General features: G+C 48.7%; 8 protein-coding genes across 8 annotated transcripts; 3 read left to right on the top strand and 5 right to left on the bottom strand.

The window, feature by feature from the left end:
- The first annotated feature begins 1 nt into the window (after position 1).
- Positions 2-1328, top strand: F9C07_2286987 (uncharacterized protein). Its single transcript, XM_071510865.1, has 2 exons — positions 2-267; positions 315-1328. The coding sequence occupies exons 1-2, from the start codon at positions 15-17 to the stop codon at positions 1073-1075; spliced, it is 1014 nt and encodes a 337-aa protein (XP_071367201.1). The 5' UTR covers positions 2-14; the 3' UTR covers positions 1076-1328.
- Positions 1329-1347: 19 nt separating this feature from the next.
- Positions 1348-3614, bottom strand: F9C07_2286986 (uncharacterized protein). Its single transcript, XM_041287681.2, has 2 exons — positions 3427-3614; positions 1348-3348 (listed from the first exon to the last, which is right to left on the bottom strand). Exon 2 carries the CDS (start codon positions 2866-2868, stop codon positions 1798-1800), a length of 1071 nt encoding a protein of 356 aa, XP_041151639.2. The 5' UTR covers positions 2869-3348; positions 3427-3614; the 3' UTR covers positions 1348-1797.
- A 339-nt stretch (positions 3615-3953) lies between these two features.
- F9C07_1918039 (ASST-domain-containing protein) lies at positions 3954-5814 on the top strand. The gene is made up of 2 exons (XM_041295613.2): positions 3954-4446; positions 4499-5814. Exons 1-2 carry the CDS (start codon positions 4204-4206, stop codon positions 5777-5779), a joined length of 1524 nt encoding a protein of 507 aa, XP_041151640.2. The 5' UTR covers positions 3954-4203; the 3' UTR covers positions 5780-5814.
- Positions 5815-6840: 1026 nt separating this feature from the next.
- On the bottom strand, positions 6841-7022 carry F9C07_12282 (uncharacterized protein; the record flags this gene model as incomplete). The annotated part of the gene is made up of 2 exons (XM_071507808.1): positions 6841-6895; positions 6928-7022. The coding sequence occupies 2 exons, from the start codon at positions 7020-7022 to the stop codon at positions 6841-6843; spliced, it is 150 nt and encodes a 49-aa protein (XP_071367200.1).
- A 1539-nt stretch (positions 7023-8561) lies between these two features.
- Positions 8562-11432, top strand: F9C07_2076941 (uncharacterized protein; the record flags this gene model as incomplete). The annotated part of the gene is made up of 1 exon (XM_041287687.1): positions 8562-11432. The coding sequence occupies one exon, from the start codon at positions 8562-8564 to the stop codon at positions 11430-11432; it is 2871 nt and encodes a 956-aa protein (XP_041151641.1).
- Positions 11433-11801: 369 nt separating this feature from the next.
- F9C07_12280 (putative iron-regulated transporter) lies at positions 11802-13699 on the bottom strand (the record flags this gene model as incomplete). The annotated part of the gene is made up of 6 exons (XM_041295619.1): positions 11802-12095; positions 12210-12743; positions 12809-12966; positions 13023-13062; positions 13115-13284; positions 13336-13699. 6 exons carry the CDS (start codon positions 13697-13699, stop codon positions 11802-11804), a joined length of 1560 nt encoding a protein of 519 aa, XP_041151642.1.
- Positions 13700-14383: 684 nt separating this feature from the next.
- F9C07_12279 (kelch repeat protein) lies at positions 14384-15447 on the bottom strand (the record flags this gene model as incomplete). Its single annotated transcript, XM_041295620.1, has 2 exons — positions 14384-15234; positions 15288-15447. The coding sequence occupies 2 exons, from the start codon at positions 15445-15447 to the stop codon at positions 14384-14386; spliced, it is 1011 nt and encodes a 336-aa protein (XP_041151643.1).
- Positions 15448-15982: 535 nt separating this feature from the next.
- F9C07_12278 (uncharacterized protein) lies at positions 15983-17906 on the bottom strand (the record flags this gene model as incomplete). The annotated part of the gene is made up of 2 exons (XM_041287682.2): positions 15983-17755; positions 17811-17906. The coding sequence occupies 2 exons, from the start codon at positions 17904-17906 to the stop codon at positions 15983-15985; spliced, it is 1869 nt and encodes a 622-aa protein (XP_041151644.2).
- Positions 17907-18079: the final 173 nt, after the last annotated feature.

The raw sequence follows: 18079 nt of genomic DNA, 5'->3' as shown, positions 1-18079 counted from the left end.
CAATAGACTAGGGCATGCCGCGATGGGTTTGTCTTTGCTTGCCATGCCATCTATATAGCGACCTGCTCTGCTGGAGATGTCTCCTCTACAAATTCAGAACATCTGAGGTATTCTCACGCCAGTGTCACCGACATTATCGAGCATATCCAACAGCCATCGTTACCCTCGGAATCATGAAGCTCAATCTCATTGCGTTTTTCCTTTTTATATTCAGCTTCGCAGCTGCGTCTCCAGTAGCAGAGCCCGACGAAGTAGACGGCCTTGAAGGTGTGTCTTCAGCCCCTCTCACAATACACCTCTATAAGATATTATAGCCCCTGACGCTGACATATACGAGAAAGGCCTCTACGAACGTGACTCAAGCCCGGAGCACTTCCAGCACGACCACAAATGCAACCAGCAAGAGAGCCGATGTGAGCCAGGCCATTGGAACTCGAACAGCTGCAAGTGTAATGGTAAATGGTGCGACCAATTTGATCCCAATTGCAACAACTGGAGCTGGGACAAGTGCAAATGCATAAAGAAGTGCGATGGCCCGGACCGCCATTGCAAGCCCGGTGACTGGGACTGGAATAGCTGTCGCTGCAAGGGCAAGTGGTGTGGTAATTACGACTCCAACTGCAACAACTGGAGCTGGAACAAGTGCAAATGCAAGAAAGTCTGCAACGAAGCTGACCGCCATTGCAAGCCCGGTGACTGGGACTGGAATAGCTGTCGCTGCAAGGGCAAGTGGTGTGGTAATTACGACTCCAACTGCAACAACTGGAGCTGGAACAAGTGCAAATGCAAGAAAGTCTGCAACGAAGCTGACCGCCATTGCAAGCCCAGCGATTGGGACTGGAATAGCTGTCGCTGCAAGGGCAGGTGGTGTGGTAATTACGACTCTAACTGCAAAACGTGGAACTGGGATAAATGCCAGTGTAAGAAGGTCTGCCATCAAGCAGATCCTCACTGCAAACCACAGGACTGGGATTGGAACAATTGTCGCTGTAGAGGCAAATGGTGCGACAACTTCCAGCCTAATTGCAACAACTGGAATTGGGATAATTGCAGGTGCAAGCACCACAAGTCCTAGAGATGTACTGCGATGCTTCAAGCATCTGAAGCTCACATAGGTTCCTTTGTAAGGGGCTGTCTCGGTAGCCATGTTGCAGCTGATTGAAGGTCCGGTGTTCTTTGAGTACTCGAAAATGACAGTTGAAAAAGCATGTTTGATTTTCCACTTTGAATTTCACCTCTTCTATTGATTGGTACTGTGTTCTGTATGGTTATATTGTATTCCTATTAGTTGATACTCGGCCGAATGTTACTTGTTTGATTACCTCTGGAGTGGTACAGCAGTCACAATGTCACGGCTATACGTCCACCAGGACACAGATAGTCATAGCTTATGGTATGTGCAGTTTCTAGAGTTTTTTTTTTGGATGAACCATTTAGTTATACTTGGAGGTCGTACGACTATTCTGATAAGCCATTTGAATGGACCACGAACTAGGAAGGTCCAAACGACATCGTATCCTGGGCGTCGAATACCTTGGTTCCCAGGGTAAACGGTATGTGGTAGGTTGCCACCTGAGAAACTCTGAATGTAGATGGTTTGTCCTGCTCGGATACATCCGAAGCAAGCCTTGGAGCAAGTTGGCATATAGTAGTAGCGAATAGAAATATGTGTATATAGTATCGTATGAGGGCAGGACTGCAAGTATTGTGAATGACAACATGTACTTTCTAGTGGTGCCAGCTTGCCAAGGCTAAACCATTGAATAGAATAGAGGTATGCGTATTGAAAGTCCCATTTTACGCATCTTGCACTCGTAACCTTTTCGCTCTAAGATAAGTATAATCTGGCATTGCCTCCCTCACCCACTTTTCCATCTGTTCGCCGATGCTTATACCGAATTCCCGATCCCAACCTTTCCGTTCGAGCCCAATGTCAACAATAGCTGGGGTCTTGTCCTTCAAGACATGGGATGAATTGTCAAGTGTGAACTTCATTACAGCCTCAGGACTTTTGTGGCCAATTCTGTCCTCGACCCCTTTCTGTATCTTCTGATCCGGGACGTTCCATTCCCATTTGAGATGGACCGGGTTGAGCCCTATAAGCTTGCAGTACTTGGCTAGAACCGCAGGGTGATGTGCAATGTCCTGGGCGTCTAGTACTAAGGGATACTGAATATCCCTGTCACAGCCCTTGATTGGCTCCTCTTGATGCTGGTAGCACCAATCGTAAAGAAGCCTACTCCACCTCAATGTGGCATTTAATTCCATCAAGGGACATATCTCATGAGTCTGCGCAAATTCCTCCTTCTCCAACTCCCGCATGGCTCGATAGAAGGACGGGAATGCCAAGGCGGGATGACGAATGAGAAAGGTCAGCCTCCAGGTCTTCAAGTAGTGATCCGGAAATATTGAGAGGTTGTTGGCTGAGAACCCTTGGGGCGTGCCGTACGGATTCGGAAGCTTAATGTTCACCGGGGACGGTGTGCGGCTATCCTTATGTGAAAGATAGTCGCTGATGGCAGCCGGATCTGTGAACCACTGAACATGTTCTTTTGCAAAAAATACCTTGCCCTGAGATTCAGCGAGGTTTGACGTGCTCTCTAAGCGATTGAAATCGTGTTGAAAGATTTGTTGCATCTCTTCGGTTTGCTGCGGTGTCCAGCTTTCAATTGGCGTGTATGTAGAGTTTGTTGTCCTGCCTTTGATAAAGGAGTCCCAGAAGAAATAGCCTCCCTTCTCATTGGAGATCGCATTCTCCTGCTCTTCGAGAGACAACATTCTCACAAGAAGATTGGATGCAGTACGAGGATAGGTGACCAATAATGTTCGTCTAAAAGGATGTGGGCAGTCTCCGTTGTGTCTTTCCATTGTGAGCAACGCACACTCCAAATGAAACAAATTGCAATATTGTTCATAGATTTGAAAATCTCGAGAGATCAAGTTGGCAGTAGAGTAGCCCTGTAGATGAACAGGAATGATAGCTATAATAGCTGTAATTGTATCCTGCGCCCCATGCCAAACTCCCTAAAGTCAGTGGGATAGGGTTACAGCTCTGTGGGAACCGTACTCCATATGGCTCATACCTCACGCTTGCAGCAAATGCATATACGTGCATTATGACCGTTTCAATTCAATGCGACGGCGTAATTCAGCGCCTAAACTCTGATGATGTCAGCATTGGGTTTTGGCAACGTAACGAAGAAATCTCATGCTCTCATCCCGAAGCCATATCCATTGATAATCCAGTAGCTGAGCACGAGGTTGTCTGAACTCGGGACAGTTCACGAAGTCACTTGAATCTAATACATTTGAACCCCGGAAATCACACACACATGGTCATACGATTGGCTAATATAAATGCCACCCAATGATCAGCGACGTCCCGACTGCAAGTTCGTGATAAGGTTTCTGATAAGGTTGACCCACGGTTTCGGGCCCTGGGGAACAGCGTAACCCACGTGGGGCTATGTCAAATTTCGTTTGCGATCGGCAATCCCGGATTCGCATGATCCTCAGAATGTCTAGATGACATAGATGTCCCTGAGCTGATTGGTTGTATTGCCATGGAAGGTTCACACTGCTCACTCATGACCTAATGAATACCTGGATCGTTCTTGTCTAAGTTGTGTCCAAGCAGGCCTTGAACGTTGAATCGCGCTGATATTTATCCTCAATCACATTTCATTAAGACTAACCAGTTTCGTAATGTTTTCGTACTAAAGCAGAATACATGAGATTGGCCTAGACCAGATCCTCAGCTCCAATTGAGATTCCAGACCAAGGTTAGTCACGCCCGTGTTCTAAAAGACCGTTCGTTTGGTATGGTCCTTCATAAAAGCCCTGCTGATCTAGGCACAAGGTGTCGAAAGCTAAATAATGAAAGTCATGACGTAACCACAATATGAAAATAACTATGATACTAGTTGTGCATACGTACATTTTCAGGAATGTAGGCAGAATATTTTATTCCAAGAAGGATCAACTAATACCAAAACCAGATAGATAATGCTGCATCGGCCTTCATAATTTTCCTTCTCATGAATATTGTATTTATCCCAGAAGTCCTGATACGACCCAATCAACCTCAAGGAGTAATGAGCCTTTTATATTTCGAGAAACAGAACCTGTGGTTGCAAGCGTAAACATGGCCCTTCGAAACAGCAGGAGCTTCTGCTCTTATGTGGACATGCTTCGGATCATAATATGCACATTGGCGACAACGAGTGTAGTCAACGCTGCAACATGGGTTTCTTTTCAATCGGTCCGTGCCTTCACTCAATTATTCTAATAAACAGAGCTACGCTGAATCTCAACCAGAGACCAGATATTCGAGCACCGGTTATGGAAATTAGTCTTAAGAACGACTCTCTCATTACCCCCGGCTACATATTCATGGCGCCATATCAAACGGAATTACCAGGACCGTATATCTACGATACTGATGGTGTGAGTTAGTCCAAGTTACATCTAAGAACATATAGCTGACTCAAGAGCCCAGAATCTGGTATGGACCGGAGCCGATGGCTCAACAACCGAACTTTTCCATGGCCTGCAGGTGTGTCCCTACGAGGGATCTGATCATCTATGCTATTTCCAAGGCAATCAAATAGAAGGTTACGCTAGGGGCCGTAACATCATCTTGAACAAAGACTATGCGCAAGCGGCCACAGTACAGAGTGGGGATGGTTTGACGCTCAGCGACATGCATGAGTTGGATATTATTGATAATACCTCCGTTCTCATTGCCATTTACCAGCCGCGCCGCTATAACCTAACGGCATACAATGTGTCCGCGGACAATGGGTGGGTCATGGATGGCGTATTTCAGGAGATTAATATCACGTCGGGAAAGGTCCTCTTCGAGTGGAGGTCTCTCGATCACGTCGGCATATCAGAAACATATACCCCGATTCGACTTAATACAGTCGTTGGAGATGGTCTTAGCAATGCGACTGCTTGGGACTACTTCCATATCAACTCTGTTGATAAAAACGATGACGGTGATTATCTTGTGTCTGCTAGACATACTAGCTGCATCTATAAGATATCCGGTGCAGATGGATCCATTCAATGGCGACTAGGTGGCACCAATAGTTCCATTAAATTGCAGGACTACAATTTCTCCTCTCAACACGATGCACGTTTCATCCAGGAGAACGATACCGTCACTGTTATTTCACTCTTCGATAACGCAAGTAATGGATATAGAAACACGTCATCAACGTCTTCAGGCATTATCGTGTCAATTGATCATGCAACCAATACCTCAAGCCTAATGAAAAGATACCAGGCTCCAGGTAATGGACTCCTCTCGACGAGCCAGGGAAACCTCCAAATACTGGCTAACCAGAACACTTTCATCGGATGGGGGAACAATCCTTCAATTTCTGAGCATGCCGAAGACGGAACGCCCGTGTTCTTCGCAACATTAGAAGATCCGCGGGCGATGAACTATCGTGCCTTCAAATTCAATTGGACCGGAGAGCCAAGCGACAATCCCACTCTTCGTACATATGCGGCTGCCCCAGGCTCTGCAACCACGTTCTGGGTCAGTTGGAATGGTGCCACTGAAGTTGACTATTGGAATTTCTACGGGACGACTTCGACGTCTGAGGAATTTACGCTGTTGACCAAGGCCGACAGGCAAGGGTTCCAAACCACCTATACGAGCACTGATTACCACCCTCGAGCATATGCAGAAGCGGTCTCGAGCGATGGGTCAAGTCTAGGTAATTCGTCAGTCGTGAATACGACGTCATCTTTGCCCAGCCAAGACTAGGAAGAGTAAAGCAAATACCAGAGATACGGTCTCTGGGGTATCGAATTAGAAAGTCTCGGATCCTGTCACCTATATAATAAATGCCATTGGTGCCTCAGAACCTTTATCATCTAATGTTGATTTCTCGGAAGGCAAGATTCCTGTTACCGTGATAGCATGTCTATACACGCAAATATATATTAAACATGGTGCAGAGAGGGTTGAAATTTGATTCAAGCCACCGGATGCTTGATGTTGGTACATTTGTAATATCATGCTTTCTCTGGCGTACTACACTATCGAACAATTATGCTAATCCCATATCACGTTCACTCTCCAACCCTGCTATATCTAGCAACGTTTAACGACATGTTCCAAGAAAGACCTTTCAGTTACTCGAAGCGAAATGCGATGTCAATCATTAGGGTCAGATAGCGGGTCGATTTGATGGTACACTTAAGCATAGACGAGTCTAAAAATAGTTCCCGTTTCCTGCAGGGAGTCGGCCAGGCCATGAATTCTAGGAAGAACCATTTACGCTGTTCACCGAGGGCTCGAAGGACAGCTGACAGCTTTATGCTCTGGGAGTAAATCGCTTACATTTATCAGCGAGCTACAGGAAGATAGAGCCATTGGACAATGAAAGCCCATCTACAGGTACCTCTTAACGTACCATATGGTAGTACTATTTTTCCTGGATGGGGGACCCTCGTGTGGTCCTCGCAGAACTCCCCTTTGGGATCCCCATGCATCTAAATACTAAAATAGCAGTGTGGGAACACAAAAGCAGGTACGGAGTATGGGCAAAACGAGTGGACTAAGGAAAAGTCCGTTATTTACAGGAGGGGAGTGCGGACCCGCAAAAGTGCCCCGTTCATTGAGATATGATACACAAGCTCCATGCCAGCCGAATATTTCTTTGTCAGTAGCGCGGCATGTAGTCGGCCTGTCCGTCGTCGAGATAGACTATCATTCCATAGTAAGTAACCTAGATCCACCTAGGATTAATGTACAACTAGTATTTCTCCCTTAAAATGGCAATGTTAGCGATCTCATAGGTATAGGACATGCTCAATAAATCGCTACAAGGACAATCCACGATCATGAAAGAGTATGGGCGTGAAGAAGTAGATATTACTGTGAAACGGTTCGCCTTTGACTGTACATACCATGCCGCAATCTTTGCCCGGGCGGCATACCTCTTCAGGCCCTGGGGTTTTGAAACCAGCCGCTGGAGAAGATGAGGTAGGATGGGATGAACCATACCTCTTCTATGACTGGGCCTGCCCTAGGAAGGTATCACTGGATTCACCACGACGCAAGGGTGATTAGCGGACAAGTTACCATCTTGAATCTGTACTACGGTAATATCTTTTACTCGCAATAGGAGGAAGGCATCAGGGGTCGAGCATAGTGTGCACTGTATGACTTGTAAATTCTACATTGGTAGGTGATTGGAGACATTGGTATTATGGTACGTCAGATAGCTTCACTTTCACTAGGGCTCTTACTCTAGTCCGCTGAAGCTGTGGTAGGCGGTAATGTGAAAGACATCCTGATGTCTATCGGGACTTCTTGTAGGCTAAGCATTGAGGCACTCCAGAATCCTGTCTGTCGATAGAATACAATAGTAACATATCAAACTGTATTAACAACCGCTCATACGGAAGTCCGCAGAGGCTGTTGATGGAGTGAATTCCATTTCCGTTTTTCTACGAAGTCTAGAAGTATTATCGACTTCTTACTTCTAATTGGAGCGCAAGGGCGATTGCAACACAGGGTCCAAGACCCAAGCAAGTGGCAACGTCCCTGCAGATCGTAATGATGCGGGCGCTTGTTGAGATCAGGGGTCCGTGGTATATCATTGGTCTGTAGATGAGGATATATATCCTTAAATAATCTTAAACTACAACGTAACGGTTACAATGCCCTGTTTAAAAATATAGTATACCTTTCCGATAAGACTGCCGTAGGCCAGCTGTATCAGCTGAGACTGGGCGATAGAGATGTGGACACACAGGTACTAGACTCTTTCTGCCGCAAGAACGACCCAGTTCAACACGTAAATATCTATCGCCATCTTTTTAAACGCACCGGGCAACGTTGGGTGGACATAAGTTTTGCTGCCGGGCAAAGAGACTCCGCGAATCACGTCCTCCCCGTTGCTATTAGGGTTCCGGGCGCTAAAACCCTGGCCAGTGCTATAGACTCATCACACGCTTCAAATTGCCAAAGTTTCTTTGTTTAACGTGCCATTTCACCAAAACTAACTGAATGTGACACTCTGATTGCCATGATTAGAAGCGACACTTGTTCTGATAAGCAACGCCAGGTTCTTCTATTCATGCTAGTCCTTGTAAGCCCTGATGGCATCATTTTGATACCCCTGCCAAGCTCCAAAAGCAGAAGCAACTAAATCTGTGCCCGATAAACAAAGGAGGTATATCAGAAATTCGATGTTACAATGGCACTCTGGAGACATGATCTATCCACTGGCCTCGTGGGTTGTAGGGCATCGAAACACTAATACCTACCCGCTTCTCCCATGGGCAGCGGCTCACCCGTTGATAAATTAGGGGCAGAACCCACATCACAACGTTATTTTTTTGGTCCTGCATTGGGTCACCTATGGCTGGAATACATTTCCACTTGGGGTAACCTGTCCCTCATTTCTTTACAAATTGTTCTCATTCTCTCTTTTCAAGGACAACGTACAGTTGGCCCTAACATTCGTTACATTTTTGGTTTTCTTGTGAATATACCCTTTCGATTTACAGCGCAAAAAGCGCGACACTCTTTAACCATGTACCGGATATCCATCCCTCTGGTCCTCTTACTAGTACAGCAGACTGTCAGTCTGCCGGCGCCTGAGGATTATTCCGGTGTTACCAATAACGGCGCTTATGGCGTCTCCGACGCATCTCTGAATGCCAACGTCGGTGGCAGTATCCCTCAACCGGCTCAGAATGGAATCGACCCCCAGAGTTTGGTTGCGAATGATGCTGATCTAAACAACCAGGTGAATCCGGAGCCCCCAGCCTATGGCAGTGCTATCGATGCTGCGGCCTCCCAAGAGGTCATAACATCAACAATAGTCGTAACGTGGACTAAGCCTGGAGATACTAATCCAACAATGGCACCAATCGCTGCTCCGGTTGACAAAAGTAACTTTATCGAGGCAAACGAGGACGCCGGACGCCCAGCAGCAGACGCTTGGGCTGCCTTTGACTACTCGTCTTCAGAAAACGTTATCAATACTCCACATTCATCTAGCGCCCCTCTCATCCATGCTAGTAGCCACTATGAAGATGTGGGTATACAAAACTCCGGGTATCCGACCTCAAGATCCGCACAGGTTATCCCAGCACCAGAGCCCTCGTCTCAAGCATCAGTTACGCCAGTTCCCGACCCATACCCTCCGTCGAACGCCGCAGACGATTCTTCAAACACCACAACAGACGACGACCTGCTTCCTCCAACAAGGGCACCACGGCTGCCAACGTTCACAGATGTGCCACCACGATTCTCTACCTTGAGCATCGAGTCCATGGCGTCGCAGAACGGCCTTCTCCAGACCGCCATTAATGGCATCTCAACTATCCTTCCTGTCATTAACGGACTGGGTTTGCTCGGAATTGAGACTGAGGGTACATATTTCAACCTGCCTGGCTTGCTTGACGCAATTGATATTCCCTGTCTCTTCCGCTGCAGTACGCCCCCTTCACCTGCAAGGCCTCAGCCTGGAGCTGTTCCGCAGGCACCGGCCGCGGTACAAGCTCCACCAGCAGTGGCTCCGCCGGCAGTAGCTCCGCCCGCCGCTGGTGGTGCCGCAATGGGAGGTGGTGCCGAAGCAGCTGCCGCTGCCGGTGCTGGTGCTGGGCTTGTCGGTGCTAGTCCTGCTGGTGGTGCCGAAGCCGCTGGTGGTACTGTTGCTGGTGGTGTTCCAGCCGCTGCTAATGTAGTGAAAGGTGGTGCGGAAGCCGGTGCTGGTGTATTAGGTAGTGGTGTAGAAGCCGCTGGTGGTTCAGTGGGCAGTGGGCTTATTCGTGCATCAGCAGAGGCCCCCCAAGTCGAAGCTCCACCGGCACAGGGAATTGCCGCCCAAGTGCCTGAAGCTGCTGGCGGTCTGTCCAATAATCCTCTCTTGAGCGTACCTGGCCGAAGTCTTCTAAAAGGGGTAGAAAACGGCATCCAAACCGGCCTTGATCAATCAGGAGGATTGCCTGGCATAAATAATCCGCCAAGTCAGTCTCTAGATGGGCAGACTAATGACGTGCTGAGCAATGTGGGTCCGCAGCCAGGATCGGACTCTACCTTGAACGCTCCGGTCAATGGCATGGACAATAGTGGTGTTAATGAGATGATTCCTCCTGTGGCCGCGTCAAGTTCCACTCCTCCACAGCCTGTTCAAAATGGATTACAAAATGACGCTGGGAACCTCATGTACCCACCTCCACCTCCTATGCCGCTTAACCCTCCCCAACCAAGCTATGTCCAGGATGGGCTACAGAGGGGTATTAATGACAATACAACTATGGCTGGAGGTCTCAACAATGGGTACGGCAACAACATGGCCCCCCCAGCATACTCTTCCCTGGCGAGTCCGCTCCAGAATGGTATGAATGCAGGTATTGGGAGCAATATGCAACAGGCAGGCAACATCGGGCAAAATATGCCTCCTGAGGCCGCGACAATGAATTCATTCGCCAGTGGCGCACAGGGACCCCCGGCGTCGGGACAATTGATGCAGCCTAATGCAGCAGCGGGAGTGGCCATGGCTTTGCCAGTGCAAGGGAACTCCCCCTCCTCTAATGGCGCGTTGATCAACGCAGGATCATATGGGGGCTCCAGCAGTATGCCACTAATCCCGATGTCCACGATGATGGCATCGCCGAGCCAGACCCCTTCCATTACCCCTGGGCCTTCGCATACACCGACGCCGACACCCACACCTACACCCACCACAGCATCAAGTAGTGAGCCTCCAGCCGTTACTACGACGCAGTTCAATGGTGAAGTCGTGTCCTGCGCCTCGGGCAAGTACCCCGACGACGATCACTCAGCAACACCCGAGTGCGCCGGAGAAACCAAGGTGGTGTCCACCGTTGAATCCATCGCCTCTGCCTATGCAGCCTCCGTGTCTGCTGAGGCATCTGCCGCCGCATCGAAATCCGCTGCCGAGGAATCTGCTGCCGCGTCGAAATCTGCCGCTGAAGCCGCAGACGCCTCGTGGACTTCCGCTGCTGCAAAGCCATCCGCCACCTGTGACATATTAGACGACAATGGAAAGAACAAGGTTATATTCCGGGTTGGTGGTATCAATGGCTGGACAGATGGGAGTTCATTCTCGGAAATCCTAAAGACGAAATGCCATAGGTTCAACTTTTTCAAAACCTTCACGATTGCGGATTACCTCTTTTACGGGCATGAAAAGTCAGATTTCGAAGGCAGGCAGCGAGACACTGAGAAAGTTACGTTCACAATGACCGGCTTTAAGAATGGCTGTGTTGAGGATGCGATTCAGGAGGCTGGTGGACCAGTACACGGTAAAGGGGATGGTGAGCTCACATGCCAGCATAAAAAGGAGGACTCGTTACCACCGAAAAGTCTCAAAGATGCACAGGATGCCGGGGAGAACATTGAAAATTGTGTCTTTATACCTGTAGTACATTAGGTACATGAGAATGCTTGAGTATCGCTACGGCATATGATAAGAGCTGCGGTGCAGGAAGGCCAGAGATATCTAAAGTCTTGGTCGATAGGTCTCATAGATTCTCTACTTTGCTATTGCTAACCCTCTGTACTACTCTGCGTATTCTTCTTCTGGCTCACCGTTTGTCCCTCATGTCCTTTGTCATTCTTGTACCTATTGCCCACTCCTCCAGTTTACGAACTAATCAATCATTCGCAATGTTCTTAACACCCTTCCTCTTCGGACTGCACTCTGGCGTTCTTGAATTTGAGCTGTATCTCACAAGATAAACAGCAGATACGCAGATGATCACCAAATCCATCACTGGCAACTATCCTTGATATAGCATGACTAAAAGTCCGACGCCGAAGAAATCCGGTCAATGCACCTCTCCCTCGTTTGTTGCAGCATTCCTGGAGCCGCAATCCACTTCGGGACATGGATCAAATGTCCACGCTGCATGCGAACAAAGACCGTATAAAGCATCCCAGCAAGGCCAACAGCAATGACACTGATCAGCGCCGGCCATTCAAACTGGTCTGGTTGCGAAAAGACTATAGTAGAGATAAACGAGCCGATTTCGAAGGCATTCTGCCATGCAGTCTCTATGGAAGAGAAATTGCCTCGGTTTTCGGCTTCGACGCCCTGTATTTAGGGCATGTTAGTCTTGTTCTACGCCTATCTCTTTCTTCGGGCTGAATTTGAGGTGGGTAGAATAGAAGGGTTACCTGTCTGCAGCAGGTACCTATAAGCACTCACCTCCTGAACAAGGATTTGCACGCACAAATCAAAGCCTCGTAATCCGACTCGGCTAAGAATTGTTCCTCCTACCAGTCCCGACGCAGAGATCAGGGGCTGATCGGGGAATATCCAGAAGATGGATATTCCAGCTACCAGTGACGCAAGCTGCCAATTAGCGAGCCAAAGCCCGGCTCGAGTGGGACCGATTCTCCCCATCAGCCAAGGAGCGATCCATGTTGCTAGGACTTCAAAGGCGACAGCTAAGGTTCTTGCAATGCCGACATGTGTGGAGTCGTAGCCTGTCGACAGGAGCCATGTGACCATTTGCCCGGCAAATGAGAGGACGGTGAGGTATAGTAAAGCTCCAGCGAATGACGGGAGGAAAACGGGGTGACGGAAGTAAGAGGCAAAATCACCTAAAGCCTTCCGTGTCAGACGATGCCAATAGTGCGAGAGGCGCGCCATGATACTTTGTTGGTCGGACTCTCTGCTTGGCGAATCGTGGTCTGCTTTCGTCTTTCGCTCTTGCAACTCGGGTACTTCATAGTATACCTTAGGGTATGTGTTAGAAGTATTGAGCGCCTGTCAATGAATTCTAGTCTAGTGGTTAGACTCACCCTGGCTATCGAAAAGTATTCAACAACTACAGAACAGATGTTCATTCCCAGATTGAACAAAATGGCAAACTTAGTCGACACACCATCGACCAAGGCTATGGCGAGCGGCCCGATAAGTTTACAGATGAGGTCAATCCGTCGCATCTGGGCATTCGTAGCTATGTTAGGCTGCATTAGTACTTATGGTATACCACTGTCCAAGTCTTGTACTTACTCTTGAGGCTATCGTGATCGTTTCCTGCAACAACCACAACCTACCATTCCATATGAACATCAGGTCTATACAGAGCTATTCTCTATACGTACCCAGTCTCTCTCAACAGATACCAGATTCATGATAGAGCACAGCTTCTCGATACAGGCAAGGAGGGCTAATGCTATGAGCAGAATACTATCAATCTCGCTGAGCGCCGGTTGCCCGATTGCAAGCAAGTAGAATATCACGCAAGATGCGGAGACCGCGATTCTTTGTAGCACTGCCTTCAGTAAGTAAATGAGCAGACCATGATCCGATGGGTATCACACACCAATCGAGACTCGAACTACCTGCAGTCGATTTCCTGTATCGATATAATGCCCCACGGCTGGTGCCAGGAGAATTGCTGCAACGCCTCGGGAAAGGGCATAGACGGACATAGGTAGCAGGGTTCCCGGATAAATCGAAGCCAGGTAGAGGACAGCCCCAAACTCAAAGACGCGAGAGTTCCATGTTGATAAGAAGTGGGAGATGTACAGACGACGTGCAAGCCTGCTTGGGGGCGCATTCGCTACAGGGGGCTCATGCTGACCATGAGGAAATGTTGAGTGTCCATGATCAACGGCCTCTGGGTCAGCAGAAAGCAGAGGTGAGTACTCTGAAGGAGTTGATGGCCGGGTCATGCGTGCTGCCATCTTTAGAACGTTTGGGAGGGTTCTGGGCAGATTGACAAAATAAACTATCTGTTCGTTTTATGTTCGTTTTCGTAGGGACATGGGAGTAAAGGAGAGGTTGGGTGTTTAATAGTGGACGGAACCGTAGGTATCCGAGTCTACGGGGTCTGGCGTGATGCTCAGAATGTAGATAAATCAGAAGCAAACAAAAGACAAACAGAGGTAGGTGTGTGATCGCCATGACCGCATGGTATTAGTAGCTATGTTTGGCTGATGCACAGATTCCAGTAGTCTCCTCCAGTGGCAAGCCACAGAAGAATGAGGAGGGCACTTTGCCCTGCTCCACCTGGGTATTAACGAATGTACTAGCTGTAACGCGATGTTTCTGAGTACCCTTGTGGAAATGCAGGTAATAAGACGGCTTAACGAGGTGTTGCGCGGAATAGATTAGCTGCTCCTACATGAAACAGCCTGAGCACTACACTTATACAGCTTGGTCGATCGGGTCCACATGTGTCTTTTGAATTCTAATACAGATCCATGTAATTACTTTAACACATACAACGATATCTAGCCATCCATCATACGTCCAATGATTCGTTAAGATCTGCCTGAGGTGGACGCAAAGCCACAATGTACACTAAGAAATCCGGGAGTAAAGCACATCACCACAATTATCCGGCATCATAGAAGGCTGGCAGCGTTTCAAAAGTCAAGTCTCCATATATCCCCAAGCCGCTCATTCGACTCAGCCAGTCCACCGTGGACAACAATACTATCCCCTGAAGCATTTGCAATCACATCGGCATCGAACCATCCTCGAGCCTCGGGGGCATTTCCGCCATCAGCCTGGACTTCCGTCCACTTTCCAGACTGAATATCAAAAAGCCACACGTCGGAAAGCATTTTACCTGCTCCCTGGTGTCCCAGGCTGCTAGGATCACGTTCACCGAACGCAGTAACAAGGCTCGGCTTCCCGGCAACCTTAAGCGAGAGCAAGCAACTCACACTACGTGCACCTGGCCCAGAAACACCATCGGCCGGATACGCGATGGTGCTCCATGTGTTGTTCTCCGGGTCATACACGTCCAATGCACCGCCTTGTTCTGTTTTCCCATCAAAGCCATTCATCCGGAACAGCTTGCCCTCCGCATAGGCAATGGATGTACCGCCTCGTTCTGGCTTGGGGGCGGGGGCTAATTCTCGCCATTGACGAGTGGATATGTTGAACGCCCACAAATCAGAAAGCCGACCCTTTTCGGGGCAGCCGGCGTGGAGAAAGATAGTGTCTCTGCCGTTGTTCGTGAGGGTGTGGTAACTGCGTCCGGCTGGGTATGTAGACTGGGGGTCTGCGGGCTTCACCTGTTGCCAGGTGCTGGTATTAGGATCGAATATCCAGAATGAACCGGCTTCCTCGATCGGAGCCATGGCAGTGCCTCCACGACCCGAGAAGATGTAGATCTTGCCATCGATCGTGGTCGATGCAGAGCCTACTCTAGGTTGCGGGCTCCCGGACGTGCTGGTAATCGTGGATAGTTTGATGTCCGAGAGTTGTTCTACAAGATGTTAGGATTGTATTGTTCCTTGGTGCCAAATTAAATGTTCTCACCGTTGTCGAGGGTGATGCGATACACAGCCGAGTCCACTGGCTCACGGGGTCGCAGCTCCCCGCCGTACAGATACGCATTGCCCGCAAGGACCGATAGGGTTTGCGACGACCTCTGGATAGAGTCGTCCGAAAGAAGGTTTGTCCACACAGCGCGTGCCATTCTTCTGTCAGTTGTGTTTCAGAGAGAGATTTTAATGCTCGAGTCAGGAAGGGTTAACGAGAGTGTTTAAATAATGCGTGTCTGTCTTCTCGACGTCTCCCTAGCCTCAAGCCATGGAAGTAAAACGGTAATCTCAGTACCGGCGTAAATATTGTCCAATACGGGTTAGACCTGTCTCCGACGGTCCCATATCTTACTGGATATGGTTAGTGTATTCGTCACAGCTGTACCACGAATACGGGCGTAAAATATATCCCAAACGGGCTTAGCACCATGCGCATCTCTCCAGAACATGCACATCTTCGAAGATCAGAATGAGTCCTAAAGTGGATCCCAAATGAGCGGAGTCCCTGGTCGTTAGCAACATTCGTGGGGTTGCGCGATTTTCTGTTGAGGCACAGGTTGTCACCGATCTCGCCCATGAGACGTAACGCAAGTGCATTGCTTGAGGCAAGTTTGTAAGGGATACAGCGGCATGTACATAGCAGGCGCAATACAAGTAGTCTTGAGACCATGTATTGGCTCAAGAGGTACATCAAGGTAGCGAGGCTTTCTCAATGAAATACACGCCATCTGTGCTATACCCGCAGACCACCAGATCCACTGGATGGTCAATATCCAACAGCTTTAATTTCGGTATGTTCTCTGCCACTGCCGGCAGGGCAAAGTTTACCACTCGACCCTGCTTCCAGTATACTGCAGCTTGGCTTATAATTCGCTTGACAAGATGTGTGGGGTAGTGGGAGTGTTCATAACCCCTTCCATGCGCCTCAAGACGTGGCCATAAGATATCGAGGATGTATTGAAACAACCGATCCGATCGCCAGAGAAACACAAGCTGAAGTAGTACCTCTGCTAGGCTCATCGTGTAGACGTCCGACGTATTCGACACGGCGAGGTTAAGACTATCAGCAACTTGACACGCGCTGTAAGCCATGTTCACAATCACATTGGAAGGATCTACCACAACGACTGAAGGCGTGTGGTCCGATGCAAAAGCCTGCTTGGCTTCTTCGAATGTCATTTCGCAAAGCAAACAGTATAAGGCGTTCATGGCATCTCGATGGCTCGGAAAGTGTTGGCTGATGAGAGAATGTGAAGATTCGGAGCTGCTTGGGCTTTGCACACAGGAAGTAGTGCCGCATTGTGGTGGCAGCTGGTCGGGACTGAGTCTAGATCGCCACACGTTCAGGCGTTCTTGTTGCACATCCAACAAACTTAGTAGATTTGACCCGCGGACGAAGCTATCCCGCGCTTCCACATATTCATCCGGTCCACATTCTCGTCCTAGCATTTTATTCATCATCTCATGGGCGAGCGGGCCAATGTCACTTGAGTTCTCAGAGACCTGGCGAATGGCTGCCACGCAACGGAACACCACCAATTTTGTCCGGATTTCTAGTGTCTTGATAAGAATGTCATAGATAAGGTCATCTACACTCATTCCCAAGATACAATTGAGATAGAGATGCTCAGTAACATCCGGAAGGAGATTCGGCCCAAACGAACTAGCCCCCTCTCCTTCAAGGAGCAGAGCAGGTGGCTTTGATGGTCGGTGAGATGCGCAGAGACGGTACCACATTTGCAATGACTCGGCACCATCTGTAGAATCGGCGATACTCGCCCTGTTCTGCAAAACAAATCGGACAGCATTCCTTACAGCGATTCGAAATTGCAGATGATCAGTAGATGCATGGTGGTAATAGGCCAGAAGAACATGCGCAGCGAGTAGCGCAGGTGCTTCATTTTTGATCGCGTCAGGCTCTGCAGTGCGACAATTCCAGACTGCCAGATTGTGATATTTCTGAGCGAGGTTGTGATGCACATCATTCACGAGTGGGCTGAAAACAGATCTCCGGCTATCATTTGGTATTATGCGGTTCTGGACTTGAGCATTGAGCATCGAGAGATTGGATGCTGATATGCAAAGCACGGCGAATCGTAACCCCGGCGATTGGATGGATTTGTCGATAAATTCCAGAGCTGCCGGAAGGAGGTGGCGCACATGAGTCTGGAAATGGTCCAAGTATCTGATCTCTATCTCATGTTGTGTGTTGATAGTTGGCGGTACACTAGAAGTTGCCAGTCTGCTCAGGTGGTTGAGCATGCCAATCTTGCTGTTTGAACCTAGCTCACCCTTCGCCGTACTCCGTTTTGAAACTGAACTTGGTCGAGTTGAGGTTATTTGACCCACCGGCTGCGGCTGAAATAGTGCTCCGTCCAAGTTACGGAAAGTATAGTCGACACCATAGCTGCATTCCAGTGACAACCTTCTGCAGGTCCGACAGCTTGGCTTTGCCTCGTCGCACTGAAAAAGTTTAGTTCAGAGAATGGCTCACATCGGCAGTAGGATGTTCACTGACCCGTTTTCCTCTCCTACGACATGGTCGACAGCCTGAATGGCTACGACGGATTTTGAGCTGTTTTACATTGCATGTTGAAACAGACTGCACGGGCATATCTGGCCAACGTAGTAGGTTTTTGGCTGCGACTCCAGATCAGGAGACAAGATGAAAATGAAGCTTCAGGTGAGGATCCGAAATCGGGTCAATGATTGATTACTCATCCGGACCCGCCAAGGAAACAATCTATACTCTCCTACAGGTATGACTATCGGTTGTATATCCTCTAG

The sequence above is a fragment of the Aspergillus flavus genome, chromosome 8, assembly GCF_009017415.1.
Source record: "Aspergillus flavus chromosome 8, complete sequence".
NCBI classification, from domain to species: Eukaryota; Fungi; Ascomycota; class Eurotiomycetes; order Eurotiales; family Aspergillaceae; genus Aspergillus; species Aspergillus flavus.
This window is presented reverse-complemented; position numbering and strand designations above follow the sequence as displayed.